This window comes from Hydra vulgaris, chromosome 14 (genome assembly GCF_038396675.1).
Source record: "Hydra vulgaris chromosome 14, alternate assembly HydraT2T_AEP".
NCBI lineage: Eukaryota > Metazoa > Cnidaria > Hydrozoa > Anthoathecata > Hydridae > Hydra > Hydra vulgaris.
In genome coordinates, this window is record NC_088933.1 from 19870792 (window position 1) to 19897296 (window position 26505).

At 27.3% G+C, this 26505-nt stretch overlaps 2 protein-coding genes across 2 annotated transcripts in view; one reads left to right on the plus strand and one right to left on the minus strand.

The window, feature by feature from the left end:
* Window positions 1-2: 2 nt before the first annotated feature.
* The window catches only part of LOC100206195 (ankyrin repeat and MYND domain-containing protein 2), a 36829-nt gene continuing 10326 nt past the window's right edge, over window positions 3-26505 (minus strand). The window contains exons 3-12 of the mRNA XM_065818153.1: window positions 26087-26194; window positions 25976-26006; window positions 21928-22026; window positions 15936-16010; window positions 14335-14417; window positions 14010-14218; window positions 13598-13733; window positions 2162-2217; window positions 1956-2028; window positions 3-440 (exon numbers count right to left, since the gene is read on the minus strand). Of these exons, the coding sequence (XP_065674225.1) occupies window positions 258-440; window positions 1956-2028; window positions 2162-2217; window positions 13598-13733; window positions 14010-14218; window positions 14335-14417; window positions 15936-16010; window positions 21928-22026; window positions 25976-26006; window positions 26087-26194 (1053 nt within the window). The 3' untranslated portion in view covers window positions 3-257. The remainder of the gene's footprint in view (window positions 441-1955; window positions 2029-2161; window positions 2218-13597; window positions 13734-14009; window positions 14219-14334; window positions 14418-15935; window positions 16011-21927; window positions 22027-25975; window positions 26007-26086; window positions 26195-26505) is intronic.
* Window positions 11763-26505, plus strand: part of LOC100207195 (proteasome subunit alpha type-5) — a 59591-nt gene continuing 44848 nt past the window's right edge. Inside the window, exon 1 of the mRNA XM_065818155.1 lies at window positions 11763-11820. The gene's annotated coding sequence lies outside the window, so the exon portion shown is untranslated. The remainder of the gene's footprint in view (window positions 11821-26505) is intronic.

The window sequence follows — 26505 nt, forward strand, 5'->3', positions numbered from 1 at the left end:
GTTAAAATTAAAATTTTTAATTTTTAATATTTTAAATAAAAATGATGAATAAAGAAACAAATCATACAGGTAACAAATAACATCACAAATAACATGGAACAAAAATTACAGGAAAATAAATTATTGGCATAAATAATGAATCATTACACATAAAAAAAGAAATATTTGTAAAATAAAAATCAGCAAGTATAATACAAAATAATTTTAAAATTCAAAAATATAATCAATAAATAAAAATTTCAACATTTTTAAACAAATCAGGTTTCAACATTTTCTTGAGTTTGAAGTTCTTTATTTTTCTGTAATACACGATTTTCTTCACATTCTTTATCTACGACTTTTTGCTGTTGAAGAAGGAGAAATTCTTCTTTGAGACGTTCACAGAATTTTTTATGAGTTCCCCAATGAAGCTTTTGACAAGATTGATTGCAATATCTAACCTGAAAGAAAAAAAAACAACTAACTAAAGCAACCAAGATAAAATTAGTATTTTTGAAACAAAGCTGGAAATTTGGAAGAGGAGTAGGAGGAGGGGGGGGGGGTAAATTTCAAGAACAATTTTTTTTTAAACCTGATCAATTATAAATTAGGTGCACTTAAAATTGTGCCGAGCAATATTTAAGAAGGAAAAAGAAAAGTTAAAAAAAATTATTTTAATTTTATGCCTATAAAAAAACATGTGACTTAAACCTGGAAAAAAAAAAACAAAAAAAAAAACTTTTCTTTTCTTTTATGCAAAATAAATCTTTAAACAAGTTTCTCCCATTTTCGATTTTATCACTTGATTCATTTTTTTCAATTTCTAAACCTTAAAAATACAAAACAATTTTAATTACTAAAAATACACAAACACACTTTGGTCAATTGATGAACTCATTCTCATATCATTAAAGCTCTTACTACCTGATTGACAAGAGAGCCAAAAAGAGAGCAAATCAATACCAGCATTGATACCCATTGTCACAAATTTCAGGCAAAATTAATCGTTCTTAATGGTGAGCTTTACTTCATGCTGCATCACTTGACCATTAACAGCAACACCATCTACTCCTGTCACAGAAAAAACTCCATTTGTGACAGAGACAGAGTGCCACCCAATCCAAGACCTTTGGGTTATTAATAATAAAGAACTAAAAATTCTAACTAATGGTACTTTTATCTAACCTCTAGCTTAAAAATGAGGGAGTCATTGCCCTTGAAAGTCAGTCTGGACTTTTAGTAACCTGTTATACATATTTATTGACACTTATTTCTCTGATTTTGTTTTTTTTTCTGTTATCAGTGTACATATAATAATAGTATAATCTTTCATTTCTGGAGTTTCAATATCAAATAGTCATATCTCTGAAATCAACTAAATCAGATTGATCAGAGAGTTCTTTGAAAAATAACATGCACATTTATAAAATTTACTGTGCAAATCCAAAACACACATGAACATATGCAAACTCAAGTTTTAATTCTTTATAAATTTGAGTGTTTAAACAAATTAATTAAGCTCATTCATATTCATCTTCACAATATAATGTTTCCAGACATTTTTCAACTATTTAACTATTGAATTTTCAAAGGGCATAAATAATCTGAGAAAGTCATTTTAAAAATAAAAATTATAATGAAACTTTTCACAACCAAAACGCCTAATCAAACTTTTTATAACTCTGAAAATTGTTTTTTAGTTCTTTTTTAATCAGTAAAAAATTTGCTATTCAATCATATATAAATTATGGAATTTTAAAGGTATTACCCTAAAATAAAGCTCTCAAGGCGCAATCAATTGGGTTTTTTTTTACACCCATATTTATTTTTATATTATCAGTCTAATTACTGAGAAGAAGAAAAAAAAGTTTAAATAAAATTCTGATTTAAGGTACAAGGTTTTGAATACTCAAAGACACCTTTTTTAATATATGCATGGTAAACACATATATAGAATAATGTATGCATTGCCGTACCATTTTACAACTGCTACATTTGTTGAATGATCGCCGATTTCCACAGCAAGAACAGCATTCAGTGAAATCAGCACTAATTAGTTAAAAAAAAAATAGCATTCAGTAAAATTAGCACTTATTAATTTAGAAAAAAAAAAGTCAAGTGTATAAGTTTAAAAGTCTGACAAATTTCATAACAAATAACCATGTTTAAAATTTATAATAACCTCTGAAGTCCATTTATCGACTGAGTAATTGCAGTAATTGCACTTGGACTTCCTCCCTAAACCAAAAGTTTAGTAAAAAATATTTAAAAATAAAAACAACAGCTAATATCTAAAAAAATCTTAATAAAAAAGCACTATTCTTACATGAAGACAGGTAATACCACAGATGTCCACTTTTTGAAATTTTTAAGTTCTAGATAATTTTATGATATTTTAGTACTAAGCTATTTTAATACAAAAATTTATAACAAAAAGACTGTTTTAAGGTTCAATGGCGATTTAAAAAAAAGAGCAACTTTAAAACAACCACTGTTGTCTGATGTTTATCAAGTAAAAAACACAGTTGTCCAAATTATTTATGACTAAATCAATGATAATTAAAGTGTAAGTCACATGACTAACTTTTATCTTTAAAAAAAAATACATCAGATGTAAATAACATTAATAAAAATTAAACATCAGAACATAAATAACATTACGTTCACAGAGAAACATTTAAAGAAGATAAAAAGAGTTTGCTCAAGATCTAAGATTAAAATATGTAACAGGAATATCATGTAACTGTGTTAATCTAAAATGTTTTGAAATTTTGAAAAGATTACAGAATAGAAATGATATCATATTTCAACATGTATATATGGGCAATTCCACGCAAGTGACGGGCGTAACATTTGATGCTTTTTTAGCCATTAAAAATGAACCAAGAATGGTATTTACATGAAAATTTCCAGAAATGTTAAATACTATTATATAATTTAGTATGCAAAAGTTAAATTATTCAAGTGTTCAATTTATTTGAAAAATCAACTCAACGTAGCGTGACGGTTGTAACGGTTACTTTTTGACAAATCTAAACAAATAAACTTTGTCAATCTTTATGCAGCCATCTACACAGTGAGAAAAAAAATCCTTTGCTGTGTTCTTTAATTACACATTGAACTTACTATATGGTAAGTTTCATAGTTTTCGCTTGAAGTTTTCCATGAATTTTATTAAGTTTTATGTTGTGACGGTCGTAACTGTGACGGTCGTAACGAAAAAGCCAAAAATGAAAAACAACAAATAACGCAATGAATGAAATAAAAAAAGATAAATGACTATAAAAACCAATTGAATTATGTTAAAAAATATAAACTTTATAACATTATCAAGGTTATCCATGGTGATTCTTCAATACTGGGATCGTTTTATTTGGAGTAGGCAACAAACGCTTAATGCTATTTATGTACTTTCATACGCCTCGTATGAAAGTACATAAATATGTACTTTCATACGCCTCGCAAATGTTTTGCGGAGCCGGGAATCCAATATAGGAAAAAAATATCTTAGACAAGTAAATTTTTTTTACTAATATATAAATTTTAAAATAGTTCCGCAACCCCATTACAAAATATTAGAGAATTTTGAAACCAAAAACTTTCCATTTTTTACTTGCCAGAAATGCATTTTGGTAATATTTGTAACGGCTTTCGCTTCTTCTATTTTATCAGCTATTAAGGCCCACCTTAGATTAATATCATCTGTGTTGATAAGTCTAACATAAGTTTTGCACCCATTTGATGCTAAGAGAAAGTCTTTAGCGTTTAAGACGATCACTTCACGAGATTTTACGCTATTCAAAACAAATCGCTTTAATGACCCTCCTACCCCATCAACTGCTCCTTTACCGTGAGAGGTAGCAAAAAAGTTCCATTCTATACTTTGAAAATGATATTTCACAGAGCAATGTTGTATGAATTTGGCCATGTATCTATTTTTGAATTGAGTGCATGGACAATCACTCCATAATATAACTTTTTTTAAATAATCAATGCAATAGAGGTCAAATATTTCACTTAAGTATGTAGTAGTGGAGCGTTTTGTTTTATCATTATCGTCTGATATTATTACAAATGATTTTGACTCTAATTGGTAGCGATAGATTACAACTGTAAACAAGGTAATAGTTGACTACGACCAATAAGCAGCTTGAACAGCATCCTGATAACCGCATGTATAGTTTTGTGAATAATCAAAGTGTATCAAAATTTGGCCTGGTTCAAGATTTTCTTTTTGACTGCGGTATTGCTCAGACTGATGCTTTTTAGTGAGATGATGCTCAGTAAACTCTGGTAAATAGTCGCAGAAATGTTTAAAAATACCTTTTATGTTTTTTTTATGTTGACTAAGTACACAGCGATGATCTTCTTTAATCCACCATCTATAGGTGATTAAGGTATCCATGTCTCCGAGTTTGGGCAAAGAAACTTTCAATAGTTTACTATCACAGCACAATGAACATTTCATTATCCAACATTGGTACGTTGGGGGCTTGCACAATACATAATTTTCTAACCATTTATTGCAATACAATGGAAAAGGTATTTTACTAGCCAAAGCAGCACACAAATAAGTAGAATTACTGTGATAAATACAACCACATGTTTCAAGTGGTATATCTTTGCACGTAAGAATGTATGTTGGCCTTAATTCACAAAACTTACTCAATTTAATTTTTTTGTCAGCACTCTCCTCACAATACAGTTTATGCAGCTCTTTCAAATTCATAACTAAGTAGCGTTTTTGAACTTTTTCTCCGTCGATTTTCATAAAATCTTTTCTTCCAGGAGACATAACTGATATATCTTCTCTTTCATAAAATACTTTTCCTTTTTTAATTTCTTCTGATGTAAAGTGAACTCGATGTGTTTCTTTAGCAGTGCATAGGCCATATTCAGCACCCAACTGCTCTAAAATAGTTCGTCTTTTATTTGGAGATTTTGGAAGAGCCTGTTTTGTCCTAAATATGTTATTTGATATAAAAGAACCCAAATTATGTGTAAGCAATTATATTAAAAAATATATGTTAATATAATAAATACTTGTTTAATGCCTTTCTCATTGACGATTTGCAGTTATAAGAATTGTCTTGCGTAGAATTTAGACTGACGTTAGTTATGAAATCAAGTTTTTTTTTCATTCTTAGCCTTTGGTTGCGAACCTTTGCTTGATTTTTTTGTTTGTTTTCTTTTCTTGGTGTCAATAACTGCCTCCTTAGATAACTTCTAATTCTTTCTTTTTCTAACAAAGCTTTTCTGTTTCTTGCTCTATAAGCTTTCGATCTTTCAGCATCTGATTTTGGCATTTTAAACATGTTGTTAAATATAACAGCTGCTGTTTATGATATATGCTCCGTTGTATATTTTAAAAAAACCCGCGAAATGTTGTAAATAAAAAAACAACCGCGAAATCGATTAAACCAAAAAGTTGCAGGGCAAACTATAAACAACGTTTAATCTAAAAAAAATTCCTTTTTGTTAAAAGTTTTTATTTAAAAAAAAAAAATTCATTACATCAATTTGTTGAAAATAGTTACTTATGGTTTCAAAAAAAACTTTAACAAGTTTAGTAATAAAATGAATAAACAAACTGCAAATTAAACAATAAACAAAGTTGATTAATATTATAACTTGGTTTAAATGACGCAAATCGTTTGAAATGGATTATATCGTTCGCGCTTGAACTTTTTTTTTTAAAGTCAAGAAGCCGTTACGGAAAAGCAAACGTATCGTGATGGTCGTAACGTACTTAGTAACATGTTGAAAGGGTGATTTAAAGCACTTTAATGTTTTTTTTTGAAACGATGATAAAATATGTATAAGTATCTTTACTTTTACCATGGTTGTAGTTTTAAAAAGTTTGATACGAAGGATAGAAAAAGCTTTTCGACTTTTTTTTGTGACGGTCGTAACGTCTTGTTTTCATTAATATGTTCTTCTTATAGACCTAGTTAGAGTTCGTTTTTATAAAAAATATTATGCATAATGTTTGATTTTGCCTTTTAGTCAAACTTAGAAGTAACAGTTATTTAAAAAAACAGCACTGAAACTTTTTTCAACGCTTCACTACATGACTATATATAAACGTCAAAAAATGCTCATATAACCCTTACAAGTTTAAGAGTATGTTATAGTATGATAAAATTATTTTTTTAATAAATTTTTTTCTTAAAAGTATTTTTAAATAGTTGGAAAATAAATTTAATCAAGTTATTATAAGTCGCCGAGAATTTTTTTTTTTTTTTTTTCCTCTTTTACGTGGAATTGCCCATATATAGATATGCATACATATCTATCTATCTATCTATATATCTATCTATCTATCTATATATATATATATATATATATATATATATATATATATATATATATATATATACGCGTATACATATAGATTTATATCTAATAAAACGTATTTTTTTATTTATAGTTTTTTTTTATAATGACACAAGTTTGTTTTAATCTATTTCAATTATTTTGTTTTAATTCATTAGGTGTACCTTGTCATATGGATATCCTAAATAGGGCGGAGGTAAATTTCAGGCACCACCTTTTAGTAAACCCGTACAAAAGTCTAATACAAAATGAATATTGTTGAAAACCATACACTAACCAAACCCTAACTTTGACCTTTAGAGTTAGGCTCAGGTTTTTGGTTAGGATATGGTTTTCAATGCAATCAACTACATTGTTGGATTCAGGATTACAGTACAATTTTCAACAAATGTTTTGCGTAAAACATGACTTGTTTTTTACAAACTTACTAAAGGGGGTGCCTGAAATATACGTCCCCCCTAAATAGGACGCTTGCTCATTCTGTATCCTAACAAAGTTAAAAAAACTCAATAATTTTCTGATTCTGCTGCTGCTAACAATATGTAACAAAATAAAATGTTTTGAATTCATTATTTTAGCTCCATCAGAGAAAAGCTGAAACATTTTTGATTTATTTTATTATCTAGCTCATAAAAAAGAAATATTTGACAGCATCATTTTCATTACTGCTTCATTTACAATTAGAGCTCTATCGCATTTTGCATAGGTATGACACTTCTATAGAATGTGGAAGGTACATGTTCATTACAAATTAAAGTTTTCTAGCTGAAACACCAGGTGATTGGAGGAGTACTTTCAAGACCAGAGTTTTTCTCACAAAAATCCAAAAATATTCAATATTATATATAAACATGATACAAGAAAATTTTCACAGTTTCAAAAGAACCAAACTTCTTGGTTGTTTGTTCATTAAAGATATATTCAATTAGAGAAATTGAAATATTAAAGGATAGTTGTAATTTAACTACAGAGAAAACTGGAAACATTTTACTTAATGTACATCTAGTCAGTTTAGATCAAAGATTGAAGTGCCAAACTAAAATAACAATACAAAGCTGTGTTAACTACTTCTTGTTAAAAATTTAAAGACCTATTGAAGCTAAACAATTTCAAAATAAGACATTATTTTATAATATTTTTTTTATACTGAAACATTTATTTTATATTTCTTGGAAAATAAAAAAACACATTTTTATTAATGATTTGTTTACAATATTATTGGGTATTACAATAATATTGGGTGTTTGTATGGTTTATTTCTTGTATTTAGCAGAAAGACTGCATTTATATATATTGTTAGGAATAAAATGTCATAAAAAAATACTTGTAGTTAAAATGTGAGTAAAATGTCACAAAAAAATATATTATCAATAAAGAGATATGTGATGCTGCTAAACACTAAATTTCATATTTCTCAAAATGAGAAAAATGTGGCATCTGTGGTTTTACCTGTGTGGTCTTCATATGTTCTACTTTAAGGACATTAAAAAAAACTGTTAATTAGCAGGTTTTTATTTTATAGTATTCATTTCTTTAGATGACAACTAGTTTTGTCAATATAACAGGATTTAAATCCAGCACACAAGTTTTTGCCAAACAAATAATTTAAAATAGATATCAATCAATCAATTCATATATTCTGAAATAGTTGTTACATTCACAGAAATTTACAAATAGTAAATGTACTAATCTTAAGTAAAAACCTTGCAAATAAAAGCTACTAAATATATTGTTAATGCTAATAGTTATATTAATCATCCACAGCAGTAACAAAATGAACATTAAAAGTTAAAGGAGTAAAATAATAATGATAATAATAAGAGTGGTAGTAAAAACAATAATAACAATACAATGATAAGAGTATAATGACAATAATAAAAATAAAATGACAACAATAAAAATAATTACAATAATCATAAAAAGAATAATAGTAATTTAGTATTAATCACACAAATACACATTTTATTAATGTGATTTATATTATAATCATATTATATCAATGGGATTTTTATTATACTGTGATTTATAAATTCAAATAAATAACCAAATATATTAATAACATTGGTTATACACGACACGACAGTAATTATGAAAATATCAGAATATAAAATTATGTTTATACATACATTATGTTACATACACACATATATAGATACATACAAATACATACATACAAACACACATACACACTTACATTCACAAATACATATAAACACATATACTTATATCTCCCTGTATTCAATAGTTATGTATACAGTAATTGTATTCATACATAATATGCACACATGAATGTAGATTCATATATATTATACACAAATATACGTATATACACACACATATATATACATACGCACACATACATAAACACATACATACATACACATATACAAACATAAATACATATACACACATTTAATAATATTGTATACGTGTATTATATATGTATACATTACATACACATACACACATAAACGCATACATATATACATGTCAACCCTTGGAATTAGTGCATATACACTCACACTTATTCACATGCACTTATCTCAAATACTTATACATAGATACACATATCTTTGGATTTATAAACTGCATTTGATTAGGAAGGAATGGAATAGGTTACTCTTAAAAACATAGATTGAATGGAGAGCTTTTAGGTCATAGGGAAGGTTATTCAAAGATTTTATACTTTGGTTTTTTATGGACTTATATCGATAAGTAACAGAACAATGATTTTAAATAAATAAAATAACAGACTGCAAGATTCAGATTACCAGTTGATCGAAGATAGTATCAGTTATTTGCATTTTTTGGGAAGAAACTGTTGAAGGTAAGAGGTAGGTTTTTGTGTTGGTGGTTCCAGACAAACTGGCAATTCAAGAATTGAACAAGGTCGCATAGTTTAAGGATCTTAGAAGTAAGATAAAGCACATTAGGATTGGATTTGTAATTCTGAAAATGTATTACTTTTAAAGCTTTGTTTTGAAGATAAGATATCCTTAAAACTTCTTGCTGTTGAGATTGTCCCCATATTTGACAAGCATATCGTATATGTGAGTAAAAAATGACATTATATATATTTAAAAATGTTTTCAGATTGACATAATGGCAAACTTTAGCCAGCATTTCATTTGATCTGCTCAATTTTATGATCAAGTCTTTGAGGTGGGATACAAAGAAAAGGTTGGAATCAATTATAATTCCAAGATATTTGATTGAGTTTACAGGAATGATTTTCTGGCCACTTAATCTAAAGTTTAAACTTTTATTGATTTTTGTTTTTTTAGATTTGAATATGACCAGTTCAGTTTTGCTACATTTAAGGGAAAGCTTATTTGAGTGAAGCCACTAAATTAAATTGGCAAGATCATGATTAATTTATTTGTTAATTTTTTTTAAAGATTGGTTGATAATGAGCAAGTTAGTATCATCAGCAAAGTGGTAAGGAGTTGCAAACTTAATTGAGTTATTAAGGTCATTAATATAGAGAAGAAAAAGTAGTGGTCCTAATACTGAACCCTTGAGGAACACCGTTGGAACATTTTATTTGAGTAGATTTTGAGTCACCGACTGAGACAAACTGAGATCTGTTGTGAAGATAGGAAGTAAACCATTTAAGAGGTAATCCTCTGATTCCATAATATTCTAATTTCTTGAGTAGGATAGAATGATCTACTGTATCAAAAACTTTTTGTAGATCTACAAAGACACCACATGCAAAGTTTTTATTATCAAGAGCTTTTCTAATTGACTCAGTAATTTTAATAAATGAGTGAGTCGTGGAATGATTAGCACGAAACCCATACTGGTATTTGTAAAGGCATTTAAATTTATTCAAAAATGCATAGAGCCTCTTATGCATAGCTTTTTCGAAGAGTTTGCTTAGGTTTGAAAGAAAAGAGATAGGTCTATAGTTAGACATATCCATCGTAGAACCTTTCTTTAATATCGGAATGACTTTAGCAACTTTGAAAGGATTTGGGAATAAACCATTTTGAAATGAGTTATTTATAATAATACTGAGAGGTTTAGAAATTATGTCTGGAATAAGTTTAAGAAGGAATCTAGGAAGGCTTTTAGGACCAAAGCTTTTTCCAGTTTTAAGAGTGGTTTTAATAAGATTAGAGATTTTATTCTCTGTTACAGGATCAATAAAGAATGTATTAGAATTCAGAGAATTGATATAGTCAGTAAATTTGGATGTTGAAGGTATGTTTTTGTTTTGAAGTTTGTTTTGGATAGTAACAAAAAAGTTGTTTAATATATTCGATACAGTAATTTGATCTGTGATAATATTTTCTTTCAATTTAAGTTTGAGAGTTGAACTATAGTAGGAAGGTTTTATATTAATGATTTCTTTTATCCCTTTCCAAGTATTCTTAATATTGTTTAAGTTTTTACTAAAATAGGTTGTGTAATAAGATTTTTTACTAATTTTTAGTAGATTGCTGATTCTGTTTCTATAAAACTTAAATCTTAAAAACAGTTCATTTTTAGTACTAATATCTTTATATTTTGTGTGTTTTTTATATAGTTTGTTTTTAATAGAAATAGATTTAAGTATGCCATTGGTGATCCATGGTTTTGATTTAAGTTTAATTTGCTGCTTAGTTAGTTTTTTGTATGGAGCATGCTGATCTAATATTTTTTCAAATGTCTTTAAAAGAAAACTGATAAATTGATTTACATCATCATCATTTTTAATATATAGGGCCCAGTTAGTGTTGGAAACATCTTCAATAAATATATTTTTGTTAAAGTTCTTGTATCGCCTGTAGGATATACTTTTTTTAGGGTGATTAGTTTTTCTAGGAATGCAGATAAATTGAGTCATATGATCAGATATTGAAGAAGTAAAATTGCCAGAAATTTGGTCAGGTGAATTGAAGTTTATAAAGATGTTATCAATAAGTGTTTGTGATTTAGCTGTTATGCATGTTGGTAGAATTATAACAGGATGTAATGAAAAAGAAATAAACAAGTCAAGGTAGCTAGATAAAGGATTTGATTCATTATATTTTAGTATATCCATATTAAAATCCTCCATAAGTAAAATACATTTTTTTCAATATTTAGCTTATCTAATAGTGGAGTTAAATAATTATTAGTGAAATCAATTAGTGATAAGGAATATTCTGAGAAAAAAACATGAAAGTTTCAGTGAAATGAAAAACTTGTTTGTTTGGTTACTTTTTCAATATAAAACATTTATAAAAAATAAGAATTTATTACCATGATTTGTGTATTACAGTTATCCAAGCGCAAACAAGTAAGATGATAAGAACTATGGGTTTTCTCAATCAATCCAGATGGGTATAAGTTGGATTCGAGAACTTTAAAGTTTAAAACTTTATTAGAGATCATTAATACCATGACTATATTACCAATATAGTATTGTTTATTTCATAAAATCAGGCATAGAAATGGAAATGCTATATATATATGGAAAAAAACACATACTGACGGAAAAAAACACACACTGAAACTTTTTAGTCCCTGTGTAATAAGGTATTATATATATTAAATATTTCTCAACTGGGAGGTAATCCACTGTTATTCAGGGTGGTAGCCCTCCCACCATCACAGCAATATAAAGAAAGAACATAATTTAACATTCCTTCATCTTGTGCAAGGTATTATGGTTAATAAAATTGATGCAAATGGTTACTCAGCCATTAAAAACTTAGCACCGTCTATCGCACACCTGGACATCTGGATAATGGAGCTCATTAACATCATTTCAGAACAGAAAGCTATTATCAACCTGCAAACCAACCAAATAAAAAAACTTGAACAAAAATTAGTAGTTATCGAAACCAAAATCAACTCTCAACCAGCCACCCAATCAAGCCCACACCAGCCATCCTGGAGTAATATTGTCAGAAACAAGCCAAACTCATTGCCACAAATCGGTCAAGTTCTTGTCGAACTAAAGCAAGCAGCTAAACATGAAAAGAATATAATAATATTTGGTGTCCCAGAACCAGTGTCCGTAGCAAATGTCACCCAATCACCACCATCAGCGTTACCCTGCATCACAGAGATCCTAAACGTTATAGGCCTTACCAATGATAATGTTGTTTCTCCAAGTGCCTTAACACAAAAAAAGCATCAAATTGTCGGCCTATTGTTGTAGAATTCAAGAACATTACTAACAAAAAATTAGCTCTGATAAACTCTCGCAAACTCGCTACACATGAGAATTTCAAAACATACAGAAGTCCTGACTTGTCTCCAGCTGAAAGAGAACTTGAGTACCAACTACGCAAAGACCGCAACATTCATAATGATAAACTATGTAATGATAACCCTGAAGCACCCTTTCACTGGGGCATTCGCGATGGAGCAATCATCAAGATCCCCGGTGCCCTTACTTCTCGCTCCACTCCAACTAACTAGCAATAATCTCAACACCAATCGCTTACCAACCATCTGTACCACTAATATACGCTCAATAACTGAAACCTGGCTTAACCCCAGCGGTAAGCAAATTATTCTTTCTCAAATCAATAATAAATACACTTGCATAAGCACTGAACTCCAAGATCGCATGGGTGGTGGTACTGTTATATTCATAAACAAAAAATACTCAAATAAAATAGAAAAAATAAAATTAACTACAGACTACTCGTTAAACTTGGATTGATTTAGTGCTCCTATTCTCACTTCGTGTAGTGCTGCTGCAGAAAGAGAGATCGAACATTTTCATAAAAATGCCCTGCAAATTATTGGAATTGATGTAATTCAAGCAGCTTCAATATTATTTTTGACATTGAAGAGTTACTTGACAGGATCTGTATTAATATACTCAAAAAGATCCTTGCAGACCCATGCTATAACCAAATATGTAAATAATATATAAGTTAACTCGAACCAACAGCAGAAACCCTAATAGATTCCCATATGCTCTTAACACCGCAAAAACTACTACCTACCAAAAAATTTTATTCAAAAATACCTCCGTATCCTTCGTGATGGCGTCAGTGACCTCTATCTCCCAAGCAATATTGGAAGCTCTACTGCCTTTTCAATGCATAAATAATATTTTCCTCCCCTGTATTCTTAGCAAACTACTAATATTAAAGGACAGATAAAATTGTACAATTCATTACTTGTAATGTTATTCAATTTTAAATAAAGATTTATAAAATATATATATATATATATATATATATATATATATATATATATATATATATATATATATATATATATATATATATATATATATATATATATATATACATACACACACAACATATAGATATAAAAATTTTTCACTAACCACAGGCACAGAAGACAATATTTTGATAAGCTGTTGAAAAACATTAGAAGATGCATAGGGAAAAGACTTCAATGAATCACGTAACAATGTTTCTGTTCCAATAGCGAACCCATCACTGCTTCTACCTTTAACTAAGCTTAAAAGAAATATTACTTTGTGTAGGATACCAAAATATATTAAATATTTAGGTAAATTTAGTATTAAATGCTTTATGTGCTTATTTACAAAAGTTATTTATATTAACTTTTTTTTACTACTACTTCTTAATAATTAATATTAAAAACTCATTATTAAAAATTAGATATAATTTAATTTAAATTTAAATAATATCTATTAATTTCAATTCTGAAAAATAAAAACTATTTATAAAAGTTACTAATTTATGAAAATATAAATTGAATGATTTATATACTATTTTAGCAAACCATTAATTCCATTTTTTCCTTCTGTTCCTTGATCCCAGAGGTAACATTTTTTGAGGAAAAAGTTCAAAATATGAGTTTTTATAGCAAGAACTTCGTTAACATTTTTGAATGATTTTTGACAAAACATTGTCAGAACTTTATCAACTGATGTATAATCTGCCAATAAAACTGTGTTTTCCTTTACATATAGCACTAACTATAAAGATGATAAAATAATTTTAAATTAAAAATATTTTTTTATTATGTTGATAAAATAACTTTTAAAATTTAATTAACTAAAAATAAAATGTAAAATCATTATATTGAAATTACCTTAACTGGGTTTAAATTCGGAGTTATTAAATATTTATGAAGTGGTTTTACAAGATGTTCTTTAAGAATGAACTCATCGAAACCTATATTATACATGAGTCACATATAAGTATGAACTAAACTCAGAGAAACAGGGAAGTTGAAATTTAAAAAATCAAAAACTCTACAAAAATGTTGTGTTAGGTGCATTTAAGTGGCAATGGTGCAGTAGTATGCTTTCCTGTAATACACATTTGTATATTATAACTTGTATGTAAAAAAAAAAATTATATTTTATAAAACTGAGTTTTATATTTCTAAAGAATAAAGTTTCAAAAATCTAGTTGCAGGACTGCACAGTTGCAGGGCAGGACAGTTGCAGGACAATGCATTAACCACAATAAAATTTAAACTTTAATACAACAAATATTTTGAAACTTTTGTAACTGTTACCAAATAATTAGAAGCCTAATTAACAATTTTATCATCCTGCTTTAAAATAATAAAATAATTTTTCAAGTAGTTTACATTTCACAAAAGCTTTTCAGATTTCTGTTGAAACTTAAGCTTACTTGATATAAGTTATTTAAACTTTATACAAAGTTATGACAGATTTTAAAACAACTTTATTGCAAACTGTGTGTTTACTTCTTTTGAATAATTTGATAATAACAGAAAATGTTTAGCACTGTCGAAAACTTTATTTACTACCATATCTTTTAGTAAACGACCAGGGTTGATATTTGACTGGGGCCGGGTTTGATAAAATATAGCCGGGGCTGGGTTTGTGAGCGGAGCTGCATAAACATTTATACATCCTAAAGTACACTTTATTTTTTCAAAATTTATGTTTGATTTTGTATATATATATGCATTTCATTATCATCATTATCATCATCATCATCACAATCATCATCATCATAATCATCATCATTATCATCAGCAGCAGGCTTTACCTTCCTCTTTTATGCAGTTTCTCTAATCATGGTCAATGCTCAAACAAGCTATTATCTCTATTACAATAAACCAATACTCATTCTTGCTTGGCTTCTTATTCAACAAGTTGCATCCTTTTACTGTATCTGTCCCTATTTATTAAATACTGGCATAAATATATTCCAGAATTTAATAAATAGTAAATGTAAATATAAAATTATAGTATATAAAGAATTATAAATTAACTTCTAGCCCCGGCTATCAACCCCTGCTAAATCTTATAATTTTGCCGGGGCTGGATTTGCAAAAAGTCTCATTTTTAGCTGGGGCTCTGGTCACTTACTAATGTCTTTTAGAACAGAATAGTTCCAACATCAGCAATAAACAGTGAAAAAACAAATAAGAAAAAAGTTTTCAATTTAAAAAAATGTATAAATTGTTTGTAAAAAGTTGATAAAAATAGTAACTTGTGTGCATTGTCTAAAATAATTGTGTACAACAATACTTATTACTGTACTAAGACAAATTTTCTATTAGATTAAACTAATCTAATTTAAAAGAAAGGTAAATATTTGTAAACTTGATAAATAAATTTTAACTTTAACTGAAACTTTATTATTTTAAAATTTAATCATTTAAATTAATTCTTTATCATTTAATAAATTAAAAAAACATTTCTTCAAAACCTTGTTTGCGAGTGTAATACTCAATATCTTCAAGCTGAACAAAATTGTTGATTATACTGACGCAGTCATGACGACCTAACAAATAATAACAGGTTCTTTCTTAAAATTCATTAAAAACTTTGAGGAAACAGGTTAACATAACTTAAGTTATTTATACACACACACACACACACACACACACACACACACACACACACACACACACACACACACACACACACACACACACACACACATATATATAAACAAATTTAAAATGTATTCTACAAAATAGTGCTCAATGTTCTTAAAAGAACAGAGCAATAATAAATTATAAGCCCCTAAAAATTTGGAAAATGCAATTAATTTAGAAGCTTAAAGTAGTGCTAAAAAAATAAACCTTGATAACAGAACCAAATCAACTGCCCCTACCCAAGCCTTTGTAACACTAAAAGACCATAAACCAAATTTTCAAAACAAACTTCCTTGAAGGTTATTGGTTCTCTCAAAAAGTGAGATTGGATATGTAAGCAAAATTAAATTGGACAAAATTAATAATATTCTTAAAAATAGATTAAAGTTACAACAGTGGAAAAATACCACTGATGTTATAAATTGGTTCAAGAAAATCGAAAATAAAAATGACTACATTTATTCAATTTGACATTAATAATCTTTACCCCTCAATAACTGCAGATATTTTAGATAAAACAATTGAATTTGCAAAAAGCCACTCAGTTATTCCAGAAGAAACAATATGTATAATAAAACATTGCAGAAAAACCTTACTTCACTTTAATAAGGAAACTTGGAAAAAGAAAAACATACATGACTGCTTTGATGTAACAATGGGTAGTTATGATGGAGCAGAAATTTGTAAATTTGTTGGACTATATACTTTAGATTTATTAAGTAAAATAATCAATATTAATGATTTAGGCTTTTATCATGACAATTTTAACAGTAATGTGTAAAAAATCTGGTCCACAACTAAATAAAATTAGAAAGGAATTAAAAATTCTTCAAAATTAAAATTTTGAAGAATTTTGGCTTTCAAATCGATATAAACTTAAATTTATAAATTGTGAACTTTCTTGATGTCACATTTAACCTCTCTTAATATTCAAATAAATTCAAATATATTGAAACAGTTAGGTGGTGGGGAGAGTTTTTTATGTTTAATATTGTTGGTTATTTTGATCTGAAAGTTCTATAAGCCTTTCAAAAATCCAAACAACGAATTATTGTATATTAATATTAACTCAAATTATTCACCCAAATTCTAAAACAAATTCCAATTTCAATTAATAACAGGCTAAACCAAAATTCCTCCAATGAAAATGTATTCAATTCCTCTAAATGAATTTTTGAAGCTGCCCTCAAAATAAGTGGTTTTCAAAATTTTGAACTAAAATTTGACCCTCAAAAAAAGAATACAAAAAAGCAAAATAGAACTAGAAATGTAATTTGGTTCTACCCCCCATATAGCAAAAATGTCTCCACTAACATAGGAAAAATGTTTTTAAAATTGGTCAATAAGCATTTCCTGCCCTCTAATAAACTACATAAAATGTTATAATCGAAATACAATTAAAGTTAGCTACAGTTGCACATAAAATATGGAAAGAATTATAAAAGGTCACAATAATGCTTTGTTAAACAAAAAAGAAATCCTAAATAAAAAAACAACAGAAAATTGTAATTGTAAACAAAAAAAAGCAATTGTCCAATGAATGGAAATTGTTTATCAAAAAATGTGGTACATAAATGTGTTGTTTCCTCTAAGAATGTACTTGGAAATCAATATATTGACTTAACAGAGGGCGAAAAAATGTTTTGCCAATCATAAGCAATCCTTTAAAAATAAAAAGTATTCAAAAGACACCACGCTGTCAAAATACATATGGGAATTAAAAGATAAAAATATTGATGGTTTTATACTGCATTGGTCCATCTTTAAAACAGCACCTGCATATAACAATATTTCCAAAAAATGCATACTATGCCTACAAGAAAAATTTGAAATAATTACACATGCGAACCAAGAATATTTATTAAACAAAAAATCGAAATTGATTTTTAAATGCAGGCACAAAAAATAAGTTTCTCCTAAAAAACTATAAAAATAAGTGAGCCTAAATAATAACTACATTAAATCCCCCCCCCCCCTCTTAAAGATATTTTCAAAAAGAAGCAGAAGTAATCAATACTATAGAATTCTTCTTTTATAATAGTGTAAACATATTCCAAAAAATGCGTGAAAATTTACAGCAGTTAAACATTTAGGACTTCTTGTAATTGTGATGAAACAGGTTTTTTGGGTGATCAAGACTAAGTAACCGTTGTGTGTCGAAAAATGACAAGACGTGCATTTAAACTTACTGGCAACAATGAAAAAATTCATTATACTGTAAACAATTGCTGCAACGCTGATGGGCATTTTGCAACACCATTTGTGATATACAAAGCCAAAAGAAGCTTTCGTCCTGACTGGGCAAGAGGTGGTCCAGTTGGCACCAAATATTCAATTTCAAAATCAGGTATTTATACCTGAAACTGAGCAAATTGGTGCTATTCATATTTTAGTATTAGATCGGCATACAACTCACATAACTTTGGAAGCGGTATTGCTGTGCAAAAAACACAATATAATCTTGATTTGTCTACCAGAGCATTCTTCACATACTCTACAACCAGTGGACAGAGGTGTCTATTGTCATGTCAAACAAGCATGGAAAGAAATTCTTACAAAGTATTACAAAGAGTCAAAATGTAAGAATTTAGATAAACAAAATTTTCCACCGTTGCTCAAACTGCTGTACGAGAGTGGTAAATGTTTTTCATGCTTGCATGCAAATGCTGGTTTCCAGTACACTGGCTTATTTCCACTTAATAAAAATAACATAAATCATAAGGCATTAGAAATCACACAAACACTTAATCCACCTTCATCAACTTTAGCAGTCTCCGCAGCACCTACACAATCTTGCTCAGACACAGCTTCATCATCTTCAACAGCACCTACTCCAACTACACACCTATTACCATCTTTCTCAACTACACCAGCTTCAAGTTTTGATAGGTATCAAGCATGTGTTAAGCGTTGCAAAAACAGCATCGAGATAGAGTTGAAGCAGTTTTTTCAAGCCAGAAATCAATTGCATGTTAAGAAACCAAAGCAGTGCAACATGTCAAAACTTGGCGGAAAATGTATTACCGAAGAAAATGTGATTGAGTTCCTCAAACAAAAAGATGAAGAAAAAGCAACAAAGGAAGCCGTGAAAGTTGCTAAACTTAAGGCAAAGCGTAGACCTTCTATGCCAAGTACTCAAATGCCTGAGCATAGCAATGCTGAGCAACCTCAGCAAAACAACGTTTTCTCAAGTGTGCAGTTTTATCAGAATGTCGCCTAAAATCGCACAACTTCTTTTTCTTTATATTCAATATTTTAAATAATTTTATTATTTTTTTAACATATATTTATATTACCTTATGTAGTTTTTTATTACCTATCTAATTAAAAAAAAAATGAAATATAAAAAAGTTATTTAATTTTTATTGATAAGTGTGCAGTTTGACTCTATACGATAACTTTAAAAAATATTACAACTAATGATAAAAACTATGGTAAAAACAATTATAGCAAAATTTATAACAATTGCAAAAATTATAGCAAGAACTATAAAACTATTACTACAATGGAATCACAACCTCTATCATTATAAATAATAATAATAATAATAAGGCTTCTAAAACAAAGATAAATTAATGATAATAATATTATTTGTAATTAAGTTAAAAAAAGATAGTATAAAATAAAAATAATAATAATTTTAATAATATAGTAATATAAGAAAGCAATAATAAGATAAAATTAAAATGCATTAGATATAGTATGTGCCAAAATTGTCAACATGTTTGAACAAAGAAACATTTTTTTTTTTTTTTTCAATAGAAAAGCTGCAAAGAAAAATGAAATTTTAGTTTTACTAATTAAATTTAAGACTTAGCTAACTGAAAATACTGCTTTTTATTAAATTTAGAGGATATTGAATTTTTTTTTAAATTTTTATGTGAAGAACTAATGGTGACAATTTCGTCGCAAATGAAAGCAAACAACATATTGTAGTAAATTAATATCGAGTGCATCCTCCCTTAGATTTAATTACAGCCTGAATTCTTTCAGGAATACTAACAACCAATTTGCGGCATTCCTCGGGTGTAATTGAGTACCAAACCTCTTGTACACGAGCCCAAAATTCATCCTTATTCTTAGGTGGAGTAGGAAAGTTGTAGACCCGTTGTTTAACTATTGCCCATAAATTTTCGAGTGGGTTAAGATCAGGGCTTTGTGCTGGCCAGTCAACGACTTTCAATTTCTTCTCGTGAAGGAATTTAAAGGTCTTATCAGCCTTATGCTTGGGGTCATTGTCTTGCATGAACACCGTGTTATGTATAGTTCTGCCCCATTTTCAAAGGGACTTGAAATATCCAACCTTAAGGATGTTGATATAGTCATCAGCGTTCATTATTCCATTAATTTTCACTAATTCACCGACTCCACAAGCACAGAAACATCCCCAAAACAAGAGTTTTCCTCTGCCATATTTAACGGTTGGTGTAAAATCTCGAGCACTTAATGGTGAATTAGGCTTTTTCCAAGTATATCTTATACCACCTGATCTAAACACATAAATTTTACTTTCATCTGTCCAAATCCAGTCATCAAAAGTCATATGTGCATGAAGTTTAGCATAACTTAAACGAGCTTGGCGGTGACGAGAAACTAACAATGGCTTCTTGATCTTTCTTCTGGATCGAAAACCAATTCTTTTGAGCTCTCTATTGACTGTCGGCACTGAAGCATGAGTCCCATAGCTGTTATTCATTAAATTAGTAACATCCTTTGCAGTTTTAGACTCTTCAGAAGCAATTAAATGAGCGATTGTTCTTTGGTCTCATGGTGTAAAAATTTTCTTTCCACCACTTTTAGGCTTATTTACTTCTAAATTATTACGCAATTTGATTTTATATATGAGATTATAAAACTTTCCAAACTCAGCAGCGATTTCACGATAAGATTGTCCGGATTTGAGCCTTTCCACAATATTTTTTCTAGTTCAAGATTTATTTTCCTCATGATGATAATAACAATACTTTTTTTATGTTTTGTAAACAAAATCAAACTTTAAATGATATTTAATCGTTAAAAATCTGTGAAAAGTTGATAACTCAATCATTTTAGTCATAAGGCTATTAATTTATGTTGAATGCCTAATCAACTGTGGACAAATAAGTTAATTGCTTTCATTCGCGACAAAATTGTCACCATTAGCTTTTCACATAAAAATAAAAATTCAATATCTTCTAAATTTAACAAAAAACAATATTTTTAGTCAGCTAAGTCTTAAATTTAATTAATAAAAAATTTCATTTTTCTTCACAGCTTTTCTATTAAAATATATATAAAATATTTTTTTGTTCAAACATGGTGACAATTTTGCCACATACTGAAATAAAAATATTATTATAATACTTATTATTATTATTATTATAATACTTATTTGGTTTAGATTGAGAAGGATGTTGGTATTTAGTTAAAATCTTTTATTTATAAACGTTATTAATAGGTTCCTGTGAGAAATACATTAATGTTTTATAGTGAGCTTAGATTATTTGACATTAGCATTATTGGGGACATTTTTGTGTACCCGTTAATTTTTTGTCCCCGTAAGAATTTTTTTTTTTTTTTTTTTTTTAATGTCCCCATAAGCAACTTTAATAAAAAGCGAAAAGTACATACATCGAACATCAAATAGCACGACTCACAACGGAGTGCTGCTACATACATTTTTATAACAACATTATTAGCAATAACAAAATGCATTAAATATTATGGTAACATGATAGGAAACCTACAATTTTTAGATTATTTAAAATCCTTATTTATAATTACTTAAATAAATTTAAAGTAAACTGTTATTTTATTGATTATTGTTAACTAACAAAGTACCTGTAAATGCACCAAGTTGAGATGCAGTGCGATTGATCTTATTGATGGTATCAGATTTTGCACCAGCTTCAAGAAGGAGACGTACAGAATCTGCTGAACCTGTCAGGAAAAAATGTTTAATTTAGATTTATTTCAAAACCTGTGCACTGTGCTAAAACTGTGTAGAATAGCTTCTCGCTATTCAAAAAATACTCAAGAGAAATCCAAAAAAAAAAAAAAAAAAAGAAGATTGAACAATAAACCTTTATTTCCTTAAATTTTGTGCCCTTTTTACAACTGTGTTACATTAGAGTGTTTTTAAATTGAAACTGAGAATATGGCATTTTTTAAACTTACAAATAAATCATTTTAATGTTTTAAATAAAAATTTTAAAAAATTTTTAGATAGTTAAATTGCAATTTAAAACTCCCAATTAAACTTTATAAAGTCAAGAAATGAGAAGAAATGAGTCAATAATTAACTTTGAACAAAAATTTTAACAAACAAAATAATTATTTCAAAAATATTTTAGTAATAGTAATTAGAATAATAAATCTAATTAAAAAGAAGTATTGTCATATTTTCTTCGAAAAAAAATCACAAATCACAAACGTGTCACAGTAGCAATTATTTATTATAATTATTGTTAAATTTTTTTTTTAAATCACAAATCACAAAAGTGTCACAGTAACAATTATTTAGCAGAATAAAATAAATAATTATGTGAATTAACCTGATTAACAAATGATTAATACAAATGATTATTACAAATTAATCTATGAACAAGCCTTATTTTGTTGAAAAAAATGATGTTAAAAAAACACTCTACATAACAAACATAAAATTGCTTGGAACAGAAAAAAGAAAAAAAAAAAAAAAAAATTTTAGTTACTAGATAAATAAACTTTAATTTTGCAGAAAATAAAAGTTTTACCAGCATACAATTGTTTAAAAATAATATTTTATATACTTGTAAAGATTTTTAGAAAGTTACAGGATTGCACTACATAGTCACGGCAATTGTTCAAATACAGTTTTACACATGGTCACTCACAGAAGTCATCCACAGAAGTTGTGATTTATTTTTATATTTAATATTTTGGTTTACATTGGGCATGATTTAAACTTAAAGAGAACTTGACTCATTCTTAGATAGAGCACAACATCCCAAGTAATGAGCTATGCAGTTGTCTTTGTATCTTTAACTAACCTAAAGTCGTAACATAGGGCTCCTTTTGTGGCTTCGACAATGCACACTAAAAGCATTAACTGATAGATGAAGTAAGTTTTTTTTTTAAAACAAAAAAAAAATGTTTTACATAATGAACTTGTTAGCATACAATAAAAATAATTTAATAAATTTTGCAAAACTATTTTACCTTTGAAACTAAATTTTACACTATATTTTAGTAAATGTTTTATATTTTTGCAAAAGTAAATAAAACTTTTAATTTTTAAAATCATATTTGATTTAAAGTCTTTTAATTAAAAAATATATAAAATAATCATTTTTTTAAACAAAAAAAATTCACAGTTGCAGTTAAATGCTTTTTATTATAATCTAATTTTTCTGAACAAACATCGTGTAAAAGATATTAAAAAATAATTTAAATATTTCAAACTGAAAAAGTTTTCCCAAATTGCGATTTCATACATAAAATAGAGCTGCATGATGTTTCTTAACAAGGTCTAATATTATATATATATATATATATATATATATATATATATATATATATATATATATATATATATATATATATATATATATATATATATATATATATTCTTAATGTTGCATGCTATTGCATGCTCCTTTATAATATTTTGCATGCTTTTGAATGCTTTCAATTTTATAAATAGCATATAAAGTTTTTATTTCATAATGAATAATATGATTCAGCAATGCCGCCCTAATTGCCAACCTTAATGTTTTTGAGGTCAGCAAAAAATCGCCGGCCTTGTTTCTGCATTTTATGGTGACCTCTTTGTGTCAATTATTTTTGATGACCTGATGCCAACCTCTAACAGTTCAAGGTCGGCTATAAACCTCATTTTTCCTAATTCTGATGGCTATATGTATATATATATATATATATATATATATATATATATATATATATATATATATATATATATACATACATATAAATATGTCTTAAATTTTTCTTCCACTAAAACAGGCAGAGCAGCTTCACGTAACAACAATTTCACTTTCTCTCCAAGTTCAACTAAACTTCATTTTTATTGTTTCCAATTTTGTAAAAATCAATCATTAAAAAATCAGTCTATGAATTGAACTCTCCATTGTCATTTTTTAACTTTTTTGGGAGGAAGAAATCTTTGAAGTATAGAGTTTATTGGTTTGCATATTGGAGGATAAAGCATGTGAATCATCGGAGATTCTGTTTGAAATGTTTCTTAAAATGCTTCAAAAATTTGTACTGAAAAAGCACAAAAAGCACAAATATCAGTTAGAAAATCATTGCTTCAATTCAATTCTTTTGTATTGATCTGTTTTAAAAAAAACTATAAGAATTTTTTTTTTTTTTTGAAGAAATATATAAATATCAATAGAAAATTAATCTTAATCAAAGGAAAGCTTTTTAATGCCTTTTCTAAAAGCAGTAAAACTTTAAAAAGGCTATATGTATAAAGCTCAAAAAAAATATTGCCAGATTTTATCTTTATATCCCATGATAACTTTATTTCAAAAGCTTTGTTAACATTCAGTCCTTCCATTCAAACATGTAAAAGATATGAAGAATCTAACTCTAGGTCAGTATCAAATTTAAAATAATGATCAACTAGTTGGTTGTGGTCACAACAAACAATAAAAAGGGAACCACAATATGATATTACTATTTCTCCCTTTTTGTCAGTCCAATACTGGAGGTATCCATCATACTACTCATTACTTGTTTAGTTGTTGTCTCATCAAACTTTAATGTAAATGGTGTTTTTGCAATATTAGCTTTTAGTATACTTAACATAAGGAGCAACTGTATCTGATATATATATTTTTTTGATTCACCTTACTTATAACCCTTTGCCACATCAGAACCAGGAAACATTGAGCTAAATTTGTATTGTCATTTTCTGTTGATTTAAAAGTATAATTACAATTTACAACTTACATAAGTTCAGCATGAGAAACTTGGTCATCTATATGGACATTTGAACATCAAACATCAGAAATTATCTATTGAACTACTTTTGATTGTAAGATATTTTACTAAGATATTTTTCTAATATGTTTTTACCTTTATCATGCTCTACAAGATTTATATCATGAACTTAATTTGTGGTTTACAACTCTAACCCATTTGAATCTATTTTCCCAAGATATTTGGAAAGTGTTCTTACTCGTTTGTATATTTTAGTTAATATTAAATTTTAAAAATACAAATTTTAAAATAATTTAAATTATATATTTTCAAACAAAAACAGATTTTAAATAGATTAAATAGAATAAATACTTATGAACAATAAATAAAACATAAATAATAAATCTTAAAACATGAGTATCTAATAGGTGATTTCTTTTTAAAACCTTATACAAAAATTAAAAATTAACTAATTGACTTAAAAAAAATTTTGAAATTTGAAAAAAATTATTTAAAAATTAATTCTCACTATTTTTGCATAATTATTTAACAAAATGCATGCTATACATATATATCTCTATATATATATATATATATATATATATATATATATATATATATATATATAGCATGTATATATATATATATATATACATGCTACATATATATATACATATGCTACATATATATATACATATATATATATATATATATATATATATATATATATATATATATATATATATATATATATATATATACATGCTATACATATATATATGTATATATATATATATATGTATATATATATATATATATATATATATATATATATATATATATATATATATATATATATATATATATATATATATATATATATATATATATATATATATATATATATATATATATATATATATATATATATATATATATAGTAACAACATTTATTACTTACCAGATAGTGTTGCAAACATAAGTGGAGTGTACTAAAAAAATATATATAGAGAAAATTATTATTTTTTAAATATACAGTTAGAAAGTTTTTTTCAGACATTTTAACACTTACTAAATCTTTATGTGTATCACTATTTACATTTGCACCATGTAACAATAAGTACTCTATCATTTCTTCATTTCCTTTATAACTTGCATACATAAGAGCTGTCATTCCATCCTGTTGAAAAATGTAAAACTTTGTAAAAAAAAATCTAAAAAAATATTTTGTTTTAAACACAAAATATCTTGTTCTTAAATAGTTTTCTAATTTACTTAAACTTTGCACTACAGAAAAAGTTGCACAGGGTACATAATTTTGTGAGTACTGGTAAAACACTACCACCATATCTGATTCAAGTACAAATATGTATATGTTCAAACTAGTATTGTATAACTAGTACTATAATTATTATTCAAACTAGTATTGTACTAAGTTTGTATCAAGTAAAATACTTTGAGTTTTGATGAAACTGTGATGCTGTTCATTCA